The sequence below is a fragment of the Polypterus senegalus genome, chromosome 8, assembly GCF_016835505.1.
Source record: "Polypterus senegalus isolate Bchr_013 chromosome 8, ASM1683550v1, whole genome shotgun sequence".
Lineage (NCBI taxonomy): Eukaryota > Metazoa > Chordata > Cladistia > Polypteriformes > Polypteridae > Polypterus > Polypterus senegalus.
Genome location: NC_053161.1, coordinates 119092007 through 119114052, shown reverse-complemented (window position 1 = coordinate 119114052; position 22046 = coordinate 119092007). Strand labels below are relative to the sequence as shown.

At 34.6% G+C, this 22046-nt stretch overlaps 1 protein-coding gene across 1 annotated transcript in view; it reads left to right on the top strand.

Moving 5' to 3' along the window:
* The window catches only part of pah (phenylalanine hydroxylase), a 46211-nt gene that overhangs the window by 3697 nt on the left and 20468 nt on the right, over positions 1-22046 (top strand). The window contains exons 3-4 of the mRNA XM_039761716.1: positions 17525-17708; positions 20281-20369. Coding sequence (XP_039617650.1) covers positions 17525-17708; positions 20281-20369 — 273 coding nt within the window. The remainder of the gene's footprint in view (positions 1-17524; positions 17709-20280; positions 20370-22046) is intronic.

Here is a 22046-nt window from a genome sequence, read left to right as displayed (position 1 = left end):
TATAGACCCTGCAAATTAGTTTCTCTGTCAAAAACCTCATCAGTTTGGCCTGCAATAGTAGGCCCTGTCAATTAGTTACCTGCTGCATCAGTGGACATTTTTGCTTTCAAGTTGTACATTTCGTGATTTGACTCAATGCTGCATCAGCATTTGTTACATCTTGCAGGCTGAATAGTATAGTAAACAGTCTCATGTTACTGTGTTTTCTTACCTTTTGAATCCTAAATTTAGTTTTGCCTGAACACAAAGAACCATTTTAATATGTGGTTTCTGGATGCTCTCTGCATATAGCACGGTACATTCTCTGACTTGGTTGTGATGCTGTCCCAGCTCTTCAGTTATTGATACTTTGCTGAATATCATTTATTTTTAAAATGCTGAAAAAGTTGTTCCAGTATTTGAAAAGTTATTTTCCATTTATTTTCGTCATAATACTGCATAATACTGCTTGGTAATTGTGATTCTTTTTCTTTGTAACTGGTATTGAAGGAGTAGTGGAATTATTCAACTTGGCTGCTCCTCTTTTTTTGTTATAATCAATAACAAAGTATGAATTATTACATTAATTATATAGTGGTAAATAATGAGAGGATGCAATTAACTTTTGACACTGCCCCAGTTTCTTTATAGCTAACACTGTTATTTCTCATGTTTGCTTTACGGACTTGCTGCACAATTTCGCTATATTGCTGACTTGGTGTGGGAGTGTTAGACATACTATAAGCAGCTGCCTTTAAAAGTGATGTCTAAGTTAAGATCGTACATGAAGAATTCAGTCTTTTGTTTTTATCAATTTATTTTTGGTTAGGAAAATATTGCATAGAGCAAAGATCAGAAACATCTATATCAATTTGTCAATTTATTTATAGAGCACATTTAAAACAGCACCAGTAATGCTGTAGCTTAAGTGCTTTACAATAAAATATATAATAAACATAAATAAAATGAATACAATAAAAACACAATACGAATCAAAAGTGAATTGAAATAAAGAAATGAATATGAGGAAGGAACCATCAGTATCACTGAAGGTCACGGAAAGCTAGAGAATATATATGTGCCTTCGATCTCATTTTGAACAGTTCAATTGAAGGTGACTGCTTTATGTAATTAGGTAATCTCTTAGTCCACCATGTTTTATGAGTCTATAGTTTGGTTGTCTGGAATTAAAAACTGGCAGTCATTACTACAGTGTTTTCAATTGTCAGACAGTAATAAAACAATCTGAAAAGCCTAACCAGCATAGTAATTCATCTGAGTAATGCAAATGAGTGAAATGGCTTTGTAGGAACTGAAATTTCAGAAACAGCCCTAATTTCCAATTATTTTAACGCTAAAGAAGTCAGTTAGTATTGTTAAAATGTTTACAGTTAACATATTAGTAGTTTAAGATAACATATTTTACTTTGATTTAGTAAAGGTAAAGTTCAAGCCCTTTGACTTAACTTTAAGTAATTCTATGTTTCACCTTACTTTTCATTAATGATATACAGTATTAGACATGTCCTTTGATTTTATGACTAGCTATATATACAAACAATCCCTGGACTCACTAGTGACATTGCCCGAGAAGAGCATGATGGGCAAATTAAAGGCCATTATAACTAATACTGCCCATCCTCTCCATTACATGCTTTCCTGAAGCAGCTTTAATCACTGGCTTATTCCACCACAGTGTGCAGATAGAGGCTGCTTTCTACCCGCAGCCATTATCTATTTCATACCTCCTCATGTTATGATAATCTTCCAAAAACTCTATGCACTAGGACTTGCTCCGTCCATATGCGACTGCTCACTGGATTTTGTCACCAACCACCTCCAGTCTGTCAGAATGGGCAAACACACATCCTCCACCCTTACCCTGAGCACTGGTGTGCCGCAAGGATGTGTACTAAGTCCCTTCTCTATGCACTCTTCACCCATGACTGTCAACCCATCCACCAATCAAACATTATTGTTAAATTTGCAGATGATCCAACTGTCATTGGGCTTGTAAGAGAGAACAATGAAGCTGCATATAGGGAAGAAGTTCAGAATCTGACAGCATGGTGCAACACCAACAACCTGGTCTTAAATACCAAAAAGACCAAAGAAGTTATTCTGGACTTTAGGACCACTAAAAAGACAAAACATATTTCGATAACAATCAATGCAGATGCTGTGGAGAGAGTTTCCAGCTTTAAGTTTCTAGGAGTCACCATCTCAGAGGACCTGTCCTGGGCTGACAACAACATGGCTATAATGGGCAAAGCACAACAACGCCTCTATTTTCTCAGGAAGCTAAGGAGGGCTGACCTCCCCCAGAAGCTGCTGGTTAATTTCTATAGATGCACTGTAGAGAGCATCTTATCAAACTGCATGATGGCCTGGTATAACAATTGCACCAAAGCTGCTAAAGAAGCCCTGCAGCGGGTCGTAAAAACAGCAGAGGCCATTATTGGGACTGAACAGCCATCACTCGAACTCTTGTATAAGACTCACTGTGTGAGAAGGGCCAAAAACATTCTCAAGGACAAAACTCGTCCTGGAAAATTCTTTGTATGAGCTCCTCCCGTGTGGCAGACACTTTAGGTTAATCCGTATACGCACAAACAGACTAAAAAATAGCTTTTTCCCATCCACCATAAACTTCCTGAACTCTGAATTTCCTCAGTCTGAGATTATTTTTAATTGAACATGTGCAATAAGCTATATTTGTGATGTGCAATATACTAATGTATTACAATATAGAATATGTAATGTACTATTCATTAACAGGTTTCAATAACAATTTATGCTGCTGTACTTTGAGCAATAATAATTTGCTCTGGCTACTTGATTACTTAACACTGTATATGACATATTTGGAATTATTTGATTTCTTTAAATGTACTTTGGGGCTGTCACAAAAAGTAATTTTGTTGTGTTACACAATGACAATAAAGTGCTTGAACTTGAACTTGACAAAAAAATACTAGATATCTACATCTACATCAGACACTTTGACATGTGCACAAGGTATGTTATGTGTGTAGTTGTGGGTCTTTCACTTCTGTACTGGTTTGCACAGTGTTTCTTTTATTCTGCACCACTTTATGTTCTGTGTTACTTCTGAGGCATATGAATTTCCCCTCAGGAATCAAAAAACAAAAATCACTACCTATTTAAAAAATAAATGTTTCTAATTGACATGTAGTAATGGTAACATAGAGATATATAGAAATTAAACAGAATTGGTTCCACTGTGGAATCCAGAAAGATACTGTATCGAAACAGGAATAAGCGTGTACTGTCATCAGACATTTACAATGTTTTTTGAAAACAATTGGTTTACTTTTTAACAAAAAAAAAATAAAGCTTGTAACATTACATTTTCTGAATTATGTATTCATTTTTTTATGTAACTATTCACGTCTGTCCAGTATTTCAACCACATACATTATTTGTTAGAGCTCAAGCATAGTGGAAGCACAGTGTCTAATCTTCTTCAAATGTCAGTTTGTGGCATTATTTGAGTTTTCTCCAGTATACTTTAATCCAAAGCTACCCTTTAAATAGTGGCCTTGACATTGTGTTTATAGTTTTTTGTTTTTTGTTTTTTCTTGAGGGATTATTGGGGGTAAGGTTAAATGCTGTATAAACAGTAGCAGTGATGTAATTTATTTGCAAAAGGTTTGAATATTAAACATTCAGTAGTATTATTGGAAATGTTCCTGTTAATTTTTTGTTATTCTTTATAATTTGCACACCTGATATTACATTTATTTCAAACATTATACATAGAGTCAACATCATCAAAATTATTTCATTAATTTTATTAGGCTTTTGATAGGGCTTAAGGAAGCATGTTGCTGTTGTAGAATGTTAGTGCATGCCTATATATGGTCAGTTTGTTACTGACACATGAGTTATTATAGACATCTTACCTATTTATTTTAAGGCAATCTGTGGTCCACGTTATGTGCAATGATTTGTTCCATGAAAAGGCTGTTAAAGAATAATTGTATTGTTATAAAGATTGTGTGGTCTTAAAACAGAATTATGCAGCAAATGGAAACATCCCGTATTAGTATTAGTATTACTTAAATTAGTTAAAATATTTTGTTTTATCACACAGAGAAGTTATATTTCAGTAGAATTCCACTTCAGCGTGGCTCTTTGCATGAATGTTTTAATATTCTGGCTGTAACACAGAAATAAACAATAAGTAGACAGAATACATTTAGCTAAACCTAGGCAGATAAAAATGTACATGCATTTTTTTATCACTATAAAATTTGCATGGTGGATATCAATTTACAGCAGAATTCCTGTTTCCTGCTAGTTCTATTTAAATATTGTAATGCCTATTTACAGTATACATTTATGCTCTTGTTTTTCTTCTGTTTATCTAAGCCAAAAAATCAAAGGTCTGTATACAGTAAGTTACTTGATATTAAACTCTTTCAGGGCTGATGTTGACTTTTGTCAAAAGGAGGAGTTGATGATGGTAATCAACTGTAAACGGTGACAAAACCAAGTGTTATGTCTTAGTTGGACTCTCGTTGACTGAAGGAATGTTAGATTCATTGATTTGATCGCGATTTCCTGCACTGACATGAGTAGCAAGGCGCAAACAACAGCAAAAATGGGACTGACGTCTTGCGAGAGATCAAAGCGAATGCGTAAGGGCAAAATACTCCATTGACGACATTTTGCCTATTATCTCTGAACTGGACTATGACTTGTCGGACTTCGATTTTGATACAGATGATCGAAAACCAATATGAGGTTCCAGCTTCAGCTGATTGGTCCCCAGCTAATCGTTGTACTGACAATGTTCGCCAGGGAGGACTGCCACTTAACAATGATAAGAGATAGAAACCAGATTGTAATGCACTGTGACCGTGACCGCTGCTGCTTTCCCAGCCACGTGAAGACAGCCTGGCAGCAAGCCTGCCGCACATTCTTGACAAACTGGCAGCCACAGCAACAGACATTTTACGTAGATTTCTGTGTAAAACCACTGCTTTTCAGAAACTGTTTTTTGTAAAAAATATTCAGCCCTCAAAGAGTTAAGAGAACTTTGGTTCATGCAGAAAGACAATGGAGTTTTTCACTTTTAGAATCACATTACTACTCTTTAGCTTTTATTTTGTCTGTTATTATTTTTCATTTTTAATTGATGTTTACAGGAAAGTTTCTGTGTAGCCAAGCTAAATACATTTTAATCCTTTAATTGATAGTGTCACTTTTGGTATATTATGATGTACTATATATATTAATTAATTGTTTTATAACATTTTTAAGAGGTGTAAAAGTTCAGATTTAACAGGTCGTCGATTATTTGCATGAATAAACTGTTTAAAAATGTATTTTAAAATAACAGTTGATTTCAGTAAGTATAGATTTTAGAAATAATGTGAAAATAAATGCAATTTAAATGTGACAAGTTCTTAAAATTACTAATGGTTTATGTATTCCTTTAGTCACTTTTTCTAGCTAACACTAGGGGTCCAGGGCAGTACTGCAGTGATTAGCTATGTTATCATGCATCCTTCTTGGGTTCAAATCTCATGCCTACTTTACACATTCTATAGAGTTTTACTCCTATATCCCAAAGAGGTATGTGTTATGTTAAAGTGGAAATTCTAATGTGGTTATATACGAGTATGCATGTGTGTCTGAGAGGGCCCTGCAGTGGCCTGACATTGGGTCCAAAGTTTGTTCCTGTCTTTTGTCAGATGTCTGCAAGATAGTCTCTGGACCCCTAGATGTCTGTATTGGATTAGATGGGTTTAAGAATGCTACATTACATGCTGGGTGGCATGGTGGCATAGTGGGTAGCGCTGCTGCCATGCAGTTAAGAGACCTAGGTTCGCTTCCCGGGTCCTCCCTGTGTGGAGCTTGCATGTTCTCCCCGTGTCTGTGAGGTTTTCTCTGGGTACTCTGGTTTCCTCCCACAGTCCAAAGACATGCAGGTTAGGTGCATTGGCGATTCTAAATTATCCCTTGTGTGTGACCTGTGGTGGGCTGGCGCCCTGCCCAGGGTTTGTTTCCTGCCTTGCGCCCTGTGCTGGCTGGGATTTGCTCCAGCAGACCCACATGACCCTGTAGTTAGGATATAGCAGGTTGAATAATGGATGGATGTTACATGCTATGTTGCACGTTAAAACTTGTCCTTAACCTTTGTTTTTGTGGGTCTATATTAAAATATATATATACATTATGTCTTTACATGCTGAAATATTTTAACAATGTTAAATCTGAGTGATTCATAAATACTAAACATAGTATCTCAACTAAGAGTTATATCAAAAGTACACCTCACAATTTTTTTTATCTCAAATAAAACCAGTAATGAAAAGTAAATATGTAAATGGTCAGCTGCTTGATCATTATTAGGTGATCTGTTCAGATTAATTCTTCTTAACATATTTTTTACATTTTTAAGTTAAAAGTATGAAATTCTGTATACAATCTCAGACAGGTGGTGTTTTGTCATGTCTTTAATAGAATTGTTAAATCAACTGATAGTGCAACAAGGTCATCTAGACGTGGATCAATACCACATGTTAAAACATTCTGAACCATCAAACAGCAGAAAGACATTAAAGGCTGAAAAGAACCTATGAGATTGTACCTCTGGTTTCCTCCCCTTTCAACCTTTTTACTCTTAACCCAGTCACTCTAATCCTCTACACATTCATGGCTCCTCTAAACACCCACTGTATGATTTATTTATATTAGCAAAATGACAAGTTTGTCATGTTTTCCATGATTCACATCCCAACAGTTATTTAATTGTGCTATTAAACATCTGGTCATTAATTAATACACAAAAGATAAAGATCACTTAAATTCATGCAATATAAAAAGTAATTTAAAAATTCTTTACAAACAAATAAATGTCTATGGCACAGTAAATGTTAAAGTTTGTTAGGAGTGGTTTATGACCATACTTTTTAACATTTTTACTCATCATTTTCTCCACAAAAGTTTGCGCCAAGCCCACGAGTCTAAAAATTTAACTGCTAGTATGTTACCTTCTCTTTCTTCAGAACACATTCTAATAGGACTGGCTATGTATCCAAGCACAGATCATTTTTCATGTATCTAATGTGCACAAAAATGTCGAGATTTCATTCACCAGGATGCTCTTTTAAGTTCATTTTCAAGTAACCTGTTTCACATTACAATAGTCTACTGAGTAAAGTCATGTTTTCTCTTAACTTCAGATTCAATCCAAAGCCAAGTGTGGAGCTTGTACTTTCTGTTCATGTCCATGTGGGCTTTTTTTCTTTTGGTTAATTGCTAATTCTTTATTGAATCTGAGTGAATGTTGTTGCATTTGCGGTTAGGGTACATTGGGTTAGGCCCTAGGTCTCAGTGACCCTGAAATAGCTAAAGCAATTTTGAAAATATTATGTTTTTATAGTCTAAAGATTAAAAAGAAAATATATCTAGGACATTTTAGTTATGATCTGTGGTATAAAATTTTTCATTGTTAACTGAGTTATAATTAGACATATTTGTAAGACTAGATTTATGTAATCATCAATCACTGGCTGTACTAGGCAATCATTTTTTCAGCTAAGGCATATCAAGTTTAAATGGCCACCAGAAGACAAGCATAAAAATTTTGGTGAGTTGACCAGGATCTCCATATGCTATCTTTTCAGCTGTGCGATAAAGCCACTTTAAAAAGGTTTCCAAATAGCTCCATAAATACAGGCAACTGTAATTTGTTTAGGAAGAGCTTCTAAACTCATGGTGGTTTCAATCCAGAATGTGTTTTTTGTTTTCTTCTTCTGCATGCTGAATGTATTTTAGGCTACAGTTTACACTATCCTGGGTAAATAAAGAAATGGACAACAGAAGTGCTTTTCTAATTTTCTGCCATCTTAGAACTGACTGTGAAGAATGTCAGGGTTACTTTTATATATTTGAACTTTGTGCGCTTTGAAGCCAAAGTGTATTCTGATTACATGCTTAGTTTGAAAACCATTCAGTAACTTCAGAATGTTATTAGCTATGTTATTGTTACTGATGGCAAGCTGATCGAAAATAGTTAGATGTTTTGCTTCATAATTGGATCAAATTATTATTATTAGAAGAAATTCATAGACACAACTGGACCAATATAAGCATACATGATTCATTTTAAACAACAGTAAAACGAAGAAAAAAAAACCCAAATGCAAAAGCACCTGTTCCTGCACCCCCACCCTGACAATTAAAACAGACAGGTCTTGATGAACTTACATTCTTTCTATCACTTGTTTTGAAAAAGCCAGCTGTATACCAAATCAACCACATTTCCTAATATTAACACTGGAAGACTTGTTAATCTCCATAGGTAAAAGATCAATGAGAATTAAATTATCAAGGGATGATTTCTGGTGCTTGAAGTCAATAAAGTAAAGTATTCTCTTGCTCCAACATAAGCAGAGAAACATGGTCAGAACAGTGAACAGTGTTTACACTTAGAGGATTAACATAAGTACAGTGGAGAGGAGAAACACACGTCTGGTTTTTTAATCTGTTGCTGTCTTGAACATACCAAGTTGCTTGTATAACATACAAAAGTAAAATTGCAAATAGCTATCTTCCACAGCTAGCTATATGTATGCAAGGTTATTTACTAACCTTGATAAATAAAAATACATTCTTTCAGATGTATGGCAATTTTTTCGATATTTTGATGTATTGAAGCATTTACACAGCGGCGTACAGCATGATAGTGGAGCAGTGGAAAACGTACTTTTGAGAAAACGCACTTGTTATCCTTCAAAGCATTACAGAGTGTGCTGTTATGCATAGCACATGGGGAAAGAGACTGGAATAAGAGTATATAGTCAATTCTGAAATGTGAATGAAAGAGGGTGGGAGAAGTAGTAGTTTCTTAGTAGTACATTTTAATAATCAAAATGAGTCAAGCAGACTTAAACCTTAAGCACATTTACCTAAGGCATAGGTAGAATGGAGGATGTGCTCATGTACAGGACCTCCGTTGATCCTGTTTGGCTCATGAACTACTAAGCGTCCAGAGTGTAGGTTGGGGACACTTTCCCACTACATGGGATATCACAGATACCATCCAGGTGTCCAAACTGGGAGTCGACCAGAGAAGCACTGCCACGTCCTGTGTTGAGAAATAAACTGTCCCAGCTGCCTCGACTGGAATAGGAATCATTAGCCATCCCGGCTGGGTTGGTTCTTCCATTATACTGTCCATCCATTATGGCCTCTGAGCTGGGTAAGGTGCCACTCTCCAACTCATTTGGGACGCTGGTCCTTCCATGTTGCCATTCACATTTTGTTGTTGTATTGTATTTTAAACATTTATTTACTATATTTCATGTACATTAACCTGTGCTTACAGCTAAGAAATAAACAATTGCATTTATGTATCTTGTTCAGATTGATTTCTCAGAACATTTTACAAATGTTATGTTCTTAGTTTGCTCTGCCCCAAGGTTTTCCATATGTACAGGTAATTGTTACCACATGTGAGCACAGTCACGCGCCTTCAAAAAGATACTGAGAGACATGAAAAGCTAAAAGGAACCTATCAGAGTGTAATCTTTGTTTCTACCCACTTCTCCACCCCCATCCTGAATGTCTGCTTTTATTTAGAGTGACACTATTACCAGAACCCCTACTTGTTTGTAGCTAGCACCGCTGTGATGTTTTTTCCAGCTTAAGTTTTTGTCCAATTTTATTTTTTTTATAATTAATATATACTTTTGGCTGACAAAACATGCTACTGCTGTAGCTCAGACAGTTTAAGTGGCTTGCTCAGGGAAAATGACCAGAGAGAGACGAACCAGCAATCCCTAAAAGGCCCTTAAGGTCCAATAGCTTAGGCTCTATGCTGTTCTGCTAATTTCTAAAGCACTTAGTCAACATCAGTAATTTAATATGCCATTACGTGAGTCAGCAACACTAAGCCTGAAGACAAGAACCAGTACATGACAGACCAATATCTTATCAAGACCTGTACATCCAAACAGACAAGAGATTGTTTGGTGTAGTAATGGATCTTCGTACTGTAGAAGGTAATTGAAGTCCTTAAGAAAAACTTACATGTATGGGTTTAAATTGTGAGCTCCACACAGAAGTTTGCCTTGGAGAATATAATTGTAGCTCAAATGCAGTGATGTGGCAACACAACCTCAGTACTTTTTGCTACAATGAAGGTGTGATTAACTTGCAACATGTCCAACTGAGGCAATGCTTGATTCTAGTTTACAGACAGAGCACTTTTGTTTATTGTAATAAAATAAGTGCTAAATTTGTATTACAGTATATCTAATGTAAGGATATTAATACATATAAGATGGTCAGCCAAAATAATCTAATATTAAAAAAGAAATCCTGATTCAAACAAGAAAGCTCTAATATCTCTCACAAGCACAAGGTGGCAGATTAAAAAACAACACTACTACTATTTCTCCTATAATTACAAGGCATTTTTTACAAAGAGCCCTTAAAGGAATGGACAATATCATAAGGAATGGACACCAGTCGCCAACACCTACAGACTCTCCCAAATGGGGTCAATTTGGAATTGTCAATCAATCTGTTATAGGATACTGGACTACTTAACAACTTATATAAAAATTTTATTTGCACATTCCACAAGTACTGTGTTTGCTGTGCCAAAGAAACACAAAACCAGTATGATGATATTTTTCTTTGGAAGTTCCTTGACATGTTCATAAATAGCTATACATAAAATGATTTCTTTGGAAAAATACTATATAATTTAAAGAGAGCAGGAATTACATTTTATATAATCATATTATAATACTTCAGGACAAATAATTTCTGGGAAGATTGTATCATAATGATTATACTGTATTTGGATAGAAAAGAATACAGGCTTCTTATACAAGTAAATGCTTTTAGCCTTGAAGTAGAGTTTGTTCCATGTGAATTGCATTTTGTTCATGTGATATGACATTTTTATATGAGCCTTTTTATCTGTGCTCAGTAGTTTTTGTTAATAGTATTTAACAGTAATTTAAAGCACACATTTTGTGTTTAAAAATCCCCATTTACAGTTATATTTCTCTTAAAAGTCAAAAACAAAAGAGGAAATATTGACTGTATACAATCCTGAAACTATACTTTATAAAGGTAAAGAAATTAAATTTCCCGTAATACTTGTCACCAACTAGTTATGTAGTTAAGAAGCCATCTGTCCATAGCTAGTCATCCTTCCACTGGTGCATTTTTTAACTGACTAAATTATTCTACATATTTAATGTAGGCTTAGACAGATTCTTACTACTTTTAAAAAGTAATGATATAATCACATACTGGTCCATAAGGCATGTGGTTATTAGACACAGTGGATATTCATAACATGCGCGCTGTCTCTGTCTGACGTACTAAACCTCCAGTTCCTATCCTTGCTTTTTCTTTCTGCACATAACCAATCACCACACGATAAACGTCTTTGTGAAATTAAAACAAGTTATAAACCTAGACCTGAGTTATCAAAACTTATAAATGTACAGAACTTAAAATGTATTAAAGCATATGTGGGCACGGTGGCGTGGTGGTTGCACTGCTTCTTCGCAGCAAGGGGGTCCCGGGTGTTCCATGCCTTGAGTTTTCATGTTTTTCTGGTGGGTCTACTCGGCGTGTTTCAGTTTCCTTTCAAAGACATGTAGGATGTGGGGTTTTGTTATGTATTATTGACCCTGCTACTTTATATGTTGCACGTATTCACCCTGCGATGCGTTGGCGTCTCATTCAGGATTTACTCCCGCCTCGCACAAGATGCTTGCTGGGTTGGGCGCAACCCTGAATGGATGGCATAATTAAACATGTATAATGAAGATTTTTTTTACATTTCTGAAAACTCCATCCCAGCAAGCACCGTGCCCCCACATGCTTTAATAATTCAAAGTTCTGAAAACTCCGAGGTCTAACTTTATAACTTGTTTTAATTTCACAAAGACGTTTATCTTGTGGTGATTGGTTATGTGCCGAAAGAAAAAGCAAGGATAGAAACTGGAGGTTTAGTATGTCAGATAGAGGCAGCACGCATGCAATAAAGAAAGCCCGCTCAGAAGAACATCCATTTAATCCTGTGTTCGTGTCTCCGACCACCACATCACGAGCCCAGTATTTTCACAATATTTAAGTTAAACCTGTGCGATCGATACCCATTCATATATCCAGTTTTTGGGACTTTGCACTACACTGAACATACAACTGGGGACCCCTTAATGCAAGGGAGCAGCTCTATAGCCACGCCACCGTGCCCCCCGCCACCCATGTTTAATACATGCTTTAGCATTTAATGTGCTGCATTAATTAATGACGAGGTTTGATAAACTCTAGTAAATTAAACATTCATTTTAAGATGAAGTTTAGTTTGTGACATTCTACTGACAAAATAAACTATTAGAATAAAGTATAAATTGTCGACTTTAATCTCGACATAAATGTCGAGAATAAAGTGGAAATGTTGAGAATAAACTCAACATGTCGACTTTAATCTCGACATTTAGATTTTTTTTTCTTCACTGTGTCCGTATTTTTTTTTTCCATCGTGGCCCTAATACGCTTCCGTAGTACTAAAACCTTTCATTAGGAAATCTTATCTTGTAGCTGTTTAACTGTGTGTTTTATCATTCTGTCCACATGATGGTGCTACATTCACATATTTTGCGTTGAAAGGTGGGCCTTCATTTTGATGCTTCAGTAGTATTTTATATGAAAAATCAGCAACTCTGCATTCTGGTGGTTTTAAAGCATCATGTATAATGTTTCTTGCAATATTTATTAAAAAATATATAAATACCTATTTTAGGAAGCAAGTTATTGTTTTCTATTATTATAATTGACAGATAATTAAATTTATAGTGCATATGTAGAAAGTATTTTTTCTATATTATTTATATCATTTTATCCAGTGATGTATTCTAAATGTGAAAACCCGACTTTTTACAAAGTATGCCCAAGGATCCTTTATGACCACAGAAAGTCAAAACCTCAGTTTAACATCTCACCCAAAGTGCAATGCCATGTTTACAGTACAGTGTCCCAGTCACTGTCCTGGGATTCACACTCAGAGCACAATGTAAGTACCCCTTGTTGGCCTCACCAACACCTCTGCCAGCAACAACCTAAGTTTTTCCTTGATGGTTTCCCATGCAATTACTGGCTAGACCCGAACATACTTGTGCAGGTGGTGGCTATGCACAATAAAGTAATAAAAGTACTACTGCTACTACTTTTTTTTAACAAATGCAGATCAATCTTGTTACTTCCATGAGAACCCTGAATACAATGAGAATTGATCATTTATGTTAAGTAGAATTCCTAAAGGGGGCTGGGCGGTTTCATGGCCTGGAACCCCTGCAGATTTTATTTTTTTTTCCAGTCGTCTGGAGTTTTTTTTGTTTTTTCTGTCCTCCCTGGCCATCGGACCTTACTTTTAATCTATGTTAATTAATGTTCTCTGATTTTAACTCTTACTTGGTCTCTTATCTCTTTCTTCATCATGTAAAGCACTTTGAGCTACTTTATTACTATGAAAATGTGCTATATAAATAAATGTTGTTGTTATTAATTATGTATTTAGATAGATAGATAGATAGATAGATAGATATCATGCCCAAATGTTTGTTAATTGCCTTTTAATTTGATAGCCACTATTCAGCCAGTTCTCTGGCACTCATAGTATTTACCTCAAATCTCACATGCACTGTGCCCCAGTTAAACATGTGCCTGGTTGACTTGGTATGTGCATATATTCGAGACCATGAGTGCTTCCTTCTGATAGCATAGCAATGTTCTTGCAAACGTGTTGCAAGTGTTTTGTATGTTTGTGACCCTCGTAAACAGCTGGGTATGCACTGTATGGTATACTATATAATATGTTTCGTGTCTCTGCTGCGGATTCCTTTCCCTTGGCATTAAAAAGAACTGTAAACAAAGTGTTTCCCGGTTTATGCGCTACTTTAATGCCTGACCTGGTGAAGATGCAAGCTCTGGTTTCTGATCTCCACGGTAATAATGAAGACTGAACCAGGTAGAATGGGAGAGCGGGTTGGAGCCAATTGTTTGCCAAAGTTTGGTAGGTCTCCTGTGTAAGCAGTATTTCATAAATGTTTTGGAGTAGTGGTTTGATTCAAACAGATGGAGCTGATGAAGTCTTTCATTATTTTTAGTTTCTTTTCTATTACAGTTTGTATATATCCTTGAATAATGTTTTAACACAATGTCGTTTATGCAATAAGGTGTTATTGCTACCAAAGTGTAATATTTTGTCTGAATAACATTCTTTGCAATACACACTTGCAATCTAAGTGGAGTCATTACCTCTATCAGTGCAGATGTCCAGGACATTTATGCATCTATTCCTTTCTCTTTCCATGGTGAAAAGAATTATGGGGAATACTGAGTTGATGTGACTCTGGAATTCATTTAGCTCGTCAGTTATTAATATAACAAATGTATCGTCGATGTAGCATATCCAAAATTTCAGTCTGAACTGAGTTAATGGCAAACTTTCAAATCGCTGCATAACTGGGTAGGAGACCTGATAACGGAGATCCCATTGGCATGCCTTCTTTCTGTCAATAATACTTCCCATTAAAATGGAAGTGAGTTTTCTGGAAAAGTGGTGTTAAAAGCATTGGTTATCAGCTTTGTTTGTGCCATTAGAGTAGGTTCATTATTTAGTTTGTAGCCAGTTGAATTGGTATCATGGTGTATAGCGACACAACATCAAATAAGACCATGATTTCATCAACATCAATGAATATAATCTTCAGGCATTGCAATGCTATCTTGGCGCTATTAACTGATTAATCCGAATCATACCTTAAATGTTTGAGCACTTGAAAAAGTCTTGTTATGTTAGCCCACCTGTTAGGCTGACCACAGGTCAGGAAGGCTATAGAATTCCAGGCAGTCTGCATTATTGGATTTCATTTTGTAGTAATCCTATATGTTTAAATTACTGTAGTTATGGAGATTATCTGTTTTTCCTGCATAGTTGTATCAGACATGAAGTCACTCTAAAGTGCCTGTAATTTAAACTATTAATGAACACTCTGAAGATGGCATTTATCATTCAACAATTCATTGCACTTAATCTAGATCAGTGGCTCAAAAGTGTGTAGGGTCTACTAGACTGTCTTTGTCAGCATCCATGGGCCATTTAGTGTGCTATTCATAAAAGCATGGATTGATGGGGGTAGGTAACAAGCCACTACTCACTGTTTAACTGATGACAAACCTTTAAGATTTTCTTTGTTAATTAATTATTAATGAAGACAAGGGACTTGTAGATGCAGGTCATAAAACAAATAATGAGATACTGTGTCATGCAAAATTATCCTGCTCAAAAATATGATTTGCAAATAGGTATTTACTATTTTGTTGCTAATTAGAAATGCATTAGGGTGATAAGAAGGGGTAATAAAGACATACCTCACAACCTCACCAGCCTTCATTATTAGGTCCATGGCCTCTTGGAGTCATATCCTGGTCAAGAATCTGAATTTACCAGACCATTAAGTATCTTAAGTTTTTCAGTATACTATAATACTATACTAAATCTATGACTAGTTGAGACAAACTGTGGGATCTAAAATGCCTCTTTCAGGAATAATATTTTTACTTAGGTCTTAGTCAAGTAACACTTGCTGAACTTTTGTGCTGCAAAAGTTTTGCTTTTTTTATCAGTAGTTTACTGCTGACTTAAAATGTTGTGGTGTTTCACTCTTGATACGCCCATTACGTACTTATGAATGAAACCCCTTCTTGTTTGTAATTCTATGCACTACAGTATATCTAGAAAAATTGGAGCCTAGACAATTAATAGTTACTTATATCATTTATCTTCCTACTTCTCTAAAATTCTCACATGCACTTGTCTTCCTGAATTAAAAAGTAATGACTACACATTTAATTACATCTCTGCTTAAGCAGTTAATAATGAGAGAAGACTATGTACTGTATAGCTAATAAAGTGACCACAATGTATATTTGTGTATGTACATTACATGGTACCTTATGTTTTAATGAACATTTTTGGGGTTGAATGAGTTTTTTATACTTTTAAGATGTTTGTAAATGTATGAAAAGGCTTGTTATTCCCAACTTTTAAAGGTATACATTATGATGCTGTGCGGAAACACAAAACATGTGACAGGCAATTAACATGGTTACCATAAAACAATATTGCTATGACCATGAGGACAGCTTCAAAGGTTGGTGGTGAAACTTACAAAATGGCATCAAAACAATGTCACAAAATAAAATTAAAAAAATAAAAATTATGCATATGTCACATACATAGCAAAATAATCCAGACTTAAGTAAAATGACAAATCCATGAATTATAACCAACTCATCCTGTTTCAGAACTTATATTGTTCATGTGCAGTAAGTGTGTCCTAATAAAGGAGTAATAGAAAGTGAAAAAAGCTAAAAGAAGCTAAACAAATGAATTAGCTAAGATGTGAAAAGGTCCAACAATGCGGTCAGTGACTGTGTTATGATTAAGTTTGAATGTACTGCACTGTGAGACAAAGTCTGGGAAAGAACAACTTTGCTGTATTAATTGCATAAACAAGAAGAACCTTTTAAAATATACAGTAGATATTGGGATTGTTTCTCCAGTTGTCATGTATGTGCCATGAGGTTAAAATTGAAACAATGGAGATAAGAGCCACTGGAAGATACTGACAAGGACCTTATTGAAAGAAAAATTACATTTTTGAGATTGATCAGTTATCTTTACATCACTCTGTATAAGATTTCATTCTAGAGTACAATGAGGAATGTGTTAAATAAGACCATCTTTAGTTAACTTGTGCACTAAATACATATGTAAGATATGTTTCTCTTAATTACAGTATTAACTAGTTAAGTATGTGAACCATACCATAGGTAACTTAACATGTGAAATGTAATGTATTAATATGATCTGTCAATTTGTTGCTTATGTTTTCTTTTTTAGTTTCAAAATTGAGTTTATACCCTCTCATTGATACAATCTAATAGGTGATACTTATTTCACATAAATGTTAAAAAGTGTTTTGTAATTGTTTGGCAAAAGTTTTATTTGCTCAAACCACTAGGTGCTCCAGTAAAGAGATACTCGGATTCGATTATACGTGGCAGAAAGTTATGTATACAAGGCCTTTTAGAAACAGTATGGGTCTCAGAAAAGTAGTGGTAACAGGAATTATGTGTCCTGAATGATTTTCTATCCTTAGCAGGCAATAACTAGTGTACCAGTGACCAAATTTAAAACTGAATTACTTAAATAACAAATTCACAGACCTGACTTTTAGAATCTATACCTTGCTGGGCATTTGTCAGTAAGCTGTACAGAAAGGTGAGTTGAATGTTGACTGTAATACCTTGATCAAGGTTCAGGTGCTTTCCAATTGATGGAACATCCTTATGATACTTCACATGTCCAGAAGCTTCTTGAAATAAAGGCATGTTGATATTTATTTATTATAGGATCCTTTCTGTTTACATATAAATGCCTTTAGTTAATTTATTGTTTTTTTATTTGCAGGGAAATGGCATCAATCTTACACATATTGAGTCCCGGCCATCTCGCCTTAATAAGGGAGAGTATGAGTTCTTTGTTAATGTAGATGCCACCTGCTCAAAAAGTCTGGAAGAAGTAATCGACCATCTAAGAGCTCAGATCAGTGGACATATTATTGAATTATCTCGCAACAAGATAAAAGATACAGGTGAAGCTTCCATAATAACCATTTGTGAAACTGATTCCTTAACTACAGTACTATATCTACTTCTGTAGTAGTTATACAAAATGTTCATAATATTAAAATAATGAATAATTGAAAGTTTAACTATATTTGTCTTACAATATGTTAAAATAATCCTCTTAAATAAAAAATTAAATAGAATAATAAAAGAATAAAATAAAACAAAATAAAACAAAAGATTCACTCAGTTACTGTATATGTAAGTCGTCTGTGCATAAATATTACTGTGATATTAGAGATTTTAATGCATCTGTAACAAAAAAAACTGTAATCATTTCTATAATTTAGTTACACATCGCATAATGTAAAATATGAATAATTTAAAAGATTTCTCTCTTTAGTGATTGAGATGTTATGATACCCATCTATTGTTAAAATGCCACTAATTATTAATCTTAATTTAATTATAGAAAATTATGATGTCAGTCTATCTCAAGAAGTAAATGTGCAGTAATTTTAATTCTTTTTAATACATAATATTAAAAGACTAGTTCATGGTTCAGTATGTTTCTTAGAAAAATACAGAAATTGTTTCCTTGGCTGTTTCTGGATATTCTCATTGAAGCAGTAAACCTCTTTATGGTACAGGATAAGATAAGTTATTCATTTTCAATGAGAGTTGTAATGAGAAAAGTAATATTCCAAGATATTTATTGGCTACTGAAATGGGCCATAGATCAGAGATTGGGAATTCTGTGTTCATTATGCTTCTAGGTTGACACTACTTGTTCATTCTGAATACAAACTTATAAACTAGTACTTCAAACTGTCATAAACTTAAGAAAAATGTTCAATTTACTCCAGTTAAACAGGCTAAAGCTTTACTTTATTGCTTAAGCTTGCAATAAGTATTTAACAAACCTATGTCTTACTCAGAGTAATACTTTGATTTTTTCCTGTGAAGGTGTCTTCATTTCTCATACTTTAGCCTGTGGCTTAGGTGGCACATTACCCTTGGCTATTAAAGTGGTTGACCTTTTACAATTTATTTATCTCACTGTTAAATTCTTCTGTGCTTTCTGTATTGTCTACTAGATTGAAGTAGACTGTATTTTCTACTATAGCCGTAACAGCTGTTGTATTTTTGCACATATCCTGAATAACACATGAAACCCTTTAACCTCTCTCTTTCCCTTTCCTCTGCTTTCTGTAAGTCTTGTTCCTTCAAACCCACCTCCACCATCTAGAGTCTCTGATACATTGACTGCTATCACCCATCAAATTTCATTTATTGGTAAATTGCTGGTTTGTTCATTGACAGATCTCTAAAGCTATAGAGTCAGATGATCAGAATGCCCACTGCTCATTTCTGATGGTCTTACACCCCTGCTGCCTAACCAAGGAATCAAGCATGCATGCCATTAAGTTAGGTTTAGGGAAAGACCAGGTTCCCATGAGCTTCATCCACACTGCCAAAGTTTGAGCTGTTTGTTTCAGGTAAGATGGGTGCCCAGAGGCATGTTCCATATTCAGCTCCAGAGCCCATCTTTTGAGTTTCTTCAGGGTAACCCCCAACACTTTAAGGAATGCAAAATATTTGGACTGCATCCTTCCAGGAAACTGATTTATCTCCCACCTTAATTTGTAGAACAAACCCTGCCACTGTTTACCAATTATACTGTTCAATGCAGCTGGACATAGTTGGGCAGTGTCTTGTCGTTGATTTATGCTTACAAACAAGTCAACCATTTAATTTGTACTTGTCAGAGTCCCTGTTTAAAAAGGCATTTGCTCCATTGTTTTCACCTATTGATCACAGGAACTATTTTTACCCTTTACTATCAATGTGATTTTAGTATCCTATGCCATCTGGTCCTATCTCCCAGCTCAGATTGTATGCAGTTCTTAGAGAACCATTACGAATTCTCAGTTATTGTTTACCATTACACAACAGACCTCATCCCTACAGAGGTTAAACTAACCATGTCCTCTGTAAACAATCCCTTCATCCTTATCTTCTTAAAATGTCATTCATACTTATGTTACCCATGTTTCTTATAACATATCCCATATCTTTGTCCTCATTAAATTATAATATAACCAATAGTACCATCTCTGTTGATAAAACATTTCAAATAATTTTGCATCTTAATTGTTTTTTTACATATATTGTCACAGCTGCTCTTTCGGCATACCATTTTTAAAAGTAATAAACTTTATTTATCCAAGCTTAGGTTTTAAAGTAAGTTCAATTAAGCAATGGTTTTGCAGTGTATAAATGAACATAATTATTTTGTCAATTATAAACTATGCTTGGTTATAGTATATATGAAATACATTTATAATATGTTTGATAAAAAATGTACGCATGAATATAAAATGTATTTAATATTTTTAAGATTGATTACAAGATTATCTCTTAAACCAAGAACAAACATAATTTAATCTTTCTATATACAGTATATATACTGTATGTGAGAATTTCAAAAAAATTAAATCCTGATAGGTTTAATAATTGTAATGTTTTGTAGTATTATAAATAAAATTGTTTGCTTAACTATAAATTTATTTTTCTTTCCCTTTATTTGTATTTTAGTTCCCTGGTTTCCAAGGGATATTCAGGACCTAGATAGATTTGCCAACCAGATCTTAAGCTATGGATCAGAATTAGATGCAGATCATCCGGTAAGAAAATATGTGACTTATTAATTTATATGTTGCTCAAACTATTAATTTATCTGTCCTTTTCCAAGTTTAAAAAGCATAACCAAGCATATTTGTCATTTATTATGTGGATTAATCGTAATTTATACAGTTAAATTCAATAGTGAAACCTAGATGCCTGTAAAATGACCAAATAGACATGAAAAAATATATTTTCAACTGTAACGCCTGGAGTGTTTTATTATCTTCATACTAAGTATTGTATAAAAATAAATAAAGGTTAATGGAAGAGTCACTTAATTGCCTGTGGTAAGATACTGCAACATTAGTAATTTACTGTAAATAGTACAAATTGAAGTTGAATATAAACCATCTCTTAATTTTGGAACTTGGTACTGTAAATATGGAAATGCACTGATTCATGTTTATATGGTTTCCAGAATTTATGCTTTAAAGACATGATTCACAATGCCTTCATTCCTAGTTTTCAGTTTTTCATCATTATGGTGATAGTGGAAAACCTTTCTAAAGCTCCATGATTCAAATCCTTCTTTAAATAATGACCTTGCAATTGATTGTTGTACTGTACTTGAAATGGTTGGCACGCTGTTGTTCTTGTAATGTTTGGAGCAAGAGTGTGCGAAATTAAGTAAAATGTTCCTAGTAATAAATTAAATTTACTGTAAAAGTAGCACATATTGTTTACTGTACTTTTAGCACATTTCCTAAGGTCTAATCTTTCATATTAAGACATTACAAGTATAGCCCATCAAAGAAAATAAACTTCACACATGATAGAGATCATTTGTTATATGAATTTTAATAGTGTTTTTAGATGGGTGAGCATTTTCTTATACATACTTATACATTACTACTGTACCACTAAGAACCTGACATGCACTCCTTGTTCTTTCATATATTGATCGATACCCATACACTTTTTTTCAAGTTAGTTATACAATTAAGGACCATGGAGACCAAAAGCCTAACCTGACTTCATTGTGCATAAGGCAGGATCCAACACTGGCCAGGGCAATAGACCATTTCTCAGTGGTACTGGGACAATTTACAATCATGAATTAATCGAGCAAAAGAGGAAAACCTATATGGATACTGGGAGAATGGGAAATCTTTCCACCAACAGCTGCCAATCCAAAATTTGATCCAAGGACCCCGAAGCTACAAGGCACTAGTGTTGACACCTATGTTACTGTCAATTTTAAGCAGTAGTTCATAGTTTTAATTTTACCCAGTCATCACTTGTGTTTGGAATTTTTTCAGTATGCATACAGTATTATGATTATATCTAAATTTCTCATTTAAAACAAGAAAGGCAGAAAATATTCTTCAAATGTGTGGGATCTTGGGCTATTTGTTTTTAAAATGGTAGAATCTGAAATGTCTTACTTGGGACATGGAATTAATGCACTTGTGTCTAACAACATGGGTGTCTTTCTATTAAACACAATAAGTATGCTTAGAGTATGACACACATATTGTCTGTTATTCAGAAGCTCAAATGGGCCAGCAAATTATTTGTTGTCAGAATCCTTTTGTTGCTTAATGACACTTGCAGCAATTCATGAAGACATGTCTTGTTATGAATGAACTTAACGGAAATCCTTGCCACCCTAATTTGGCTTAAGAATATTTGAGAATAACTAATTTAGTCATTTGCTGGGAAGCATAGTGGCACAG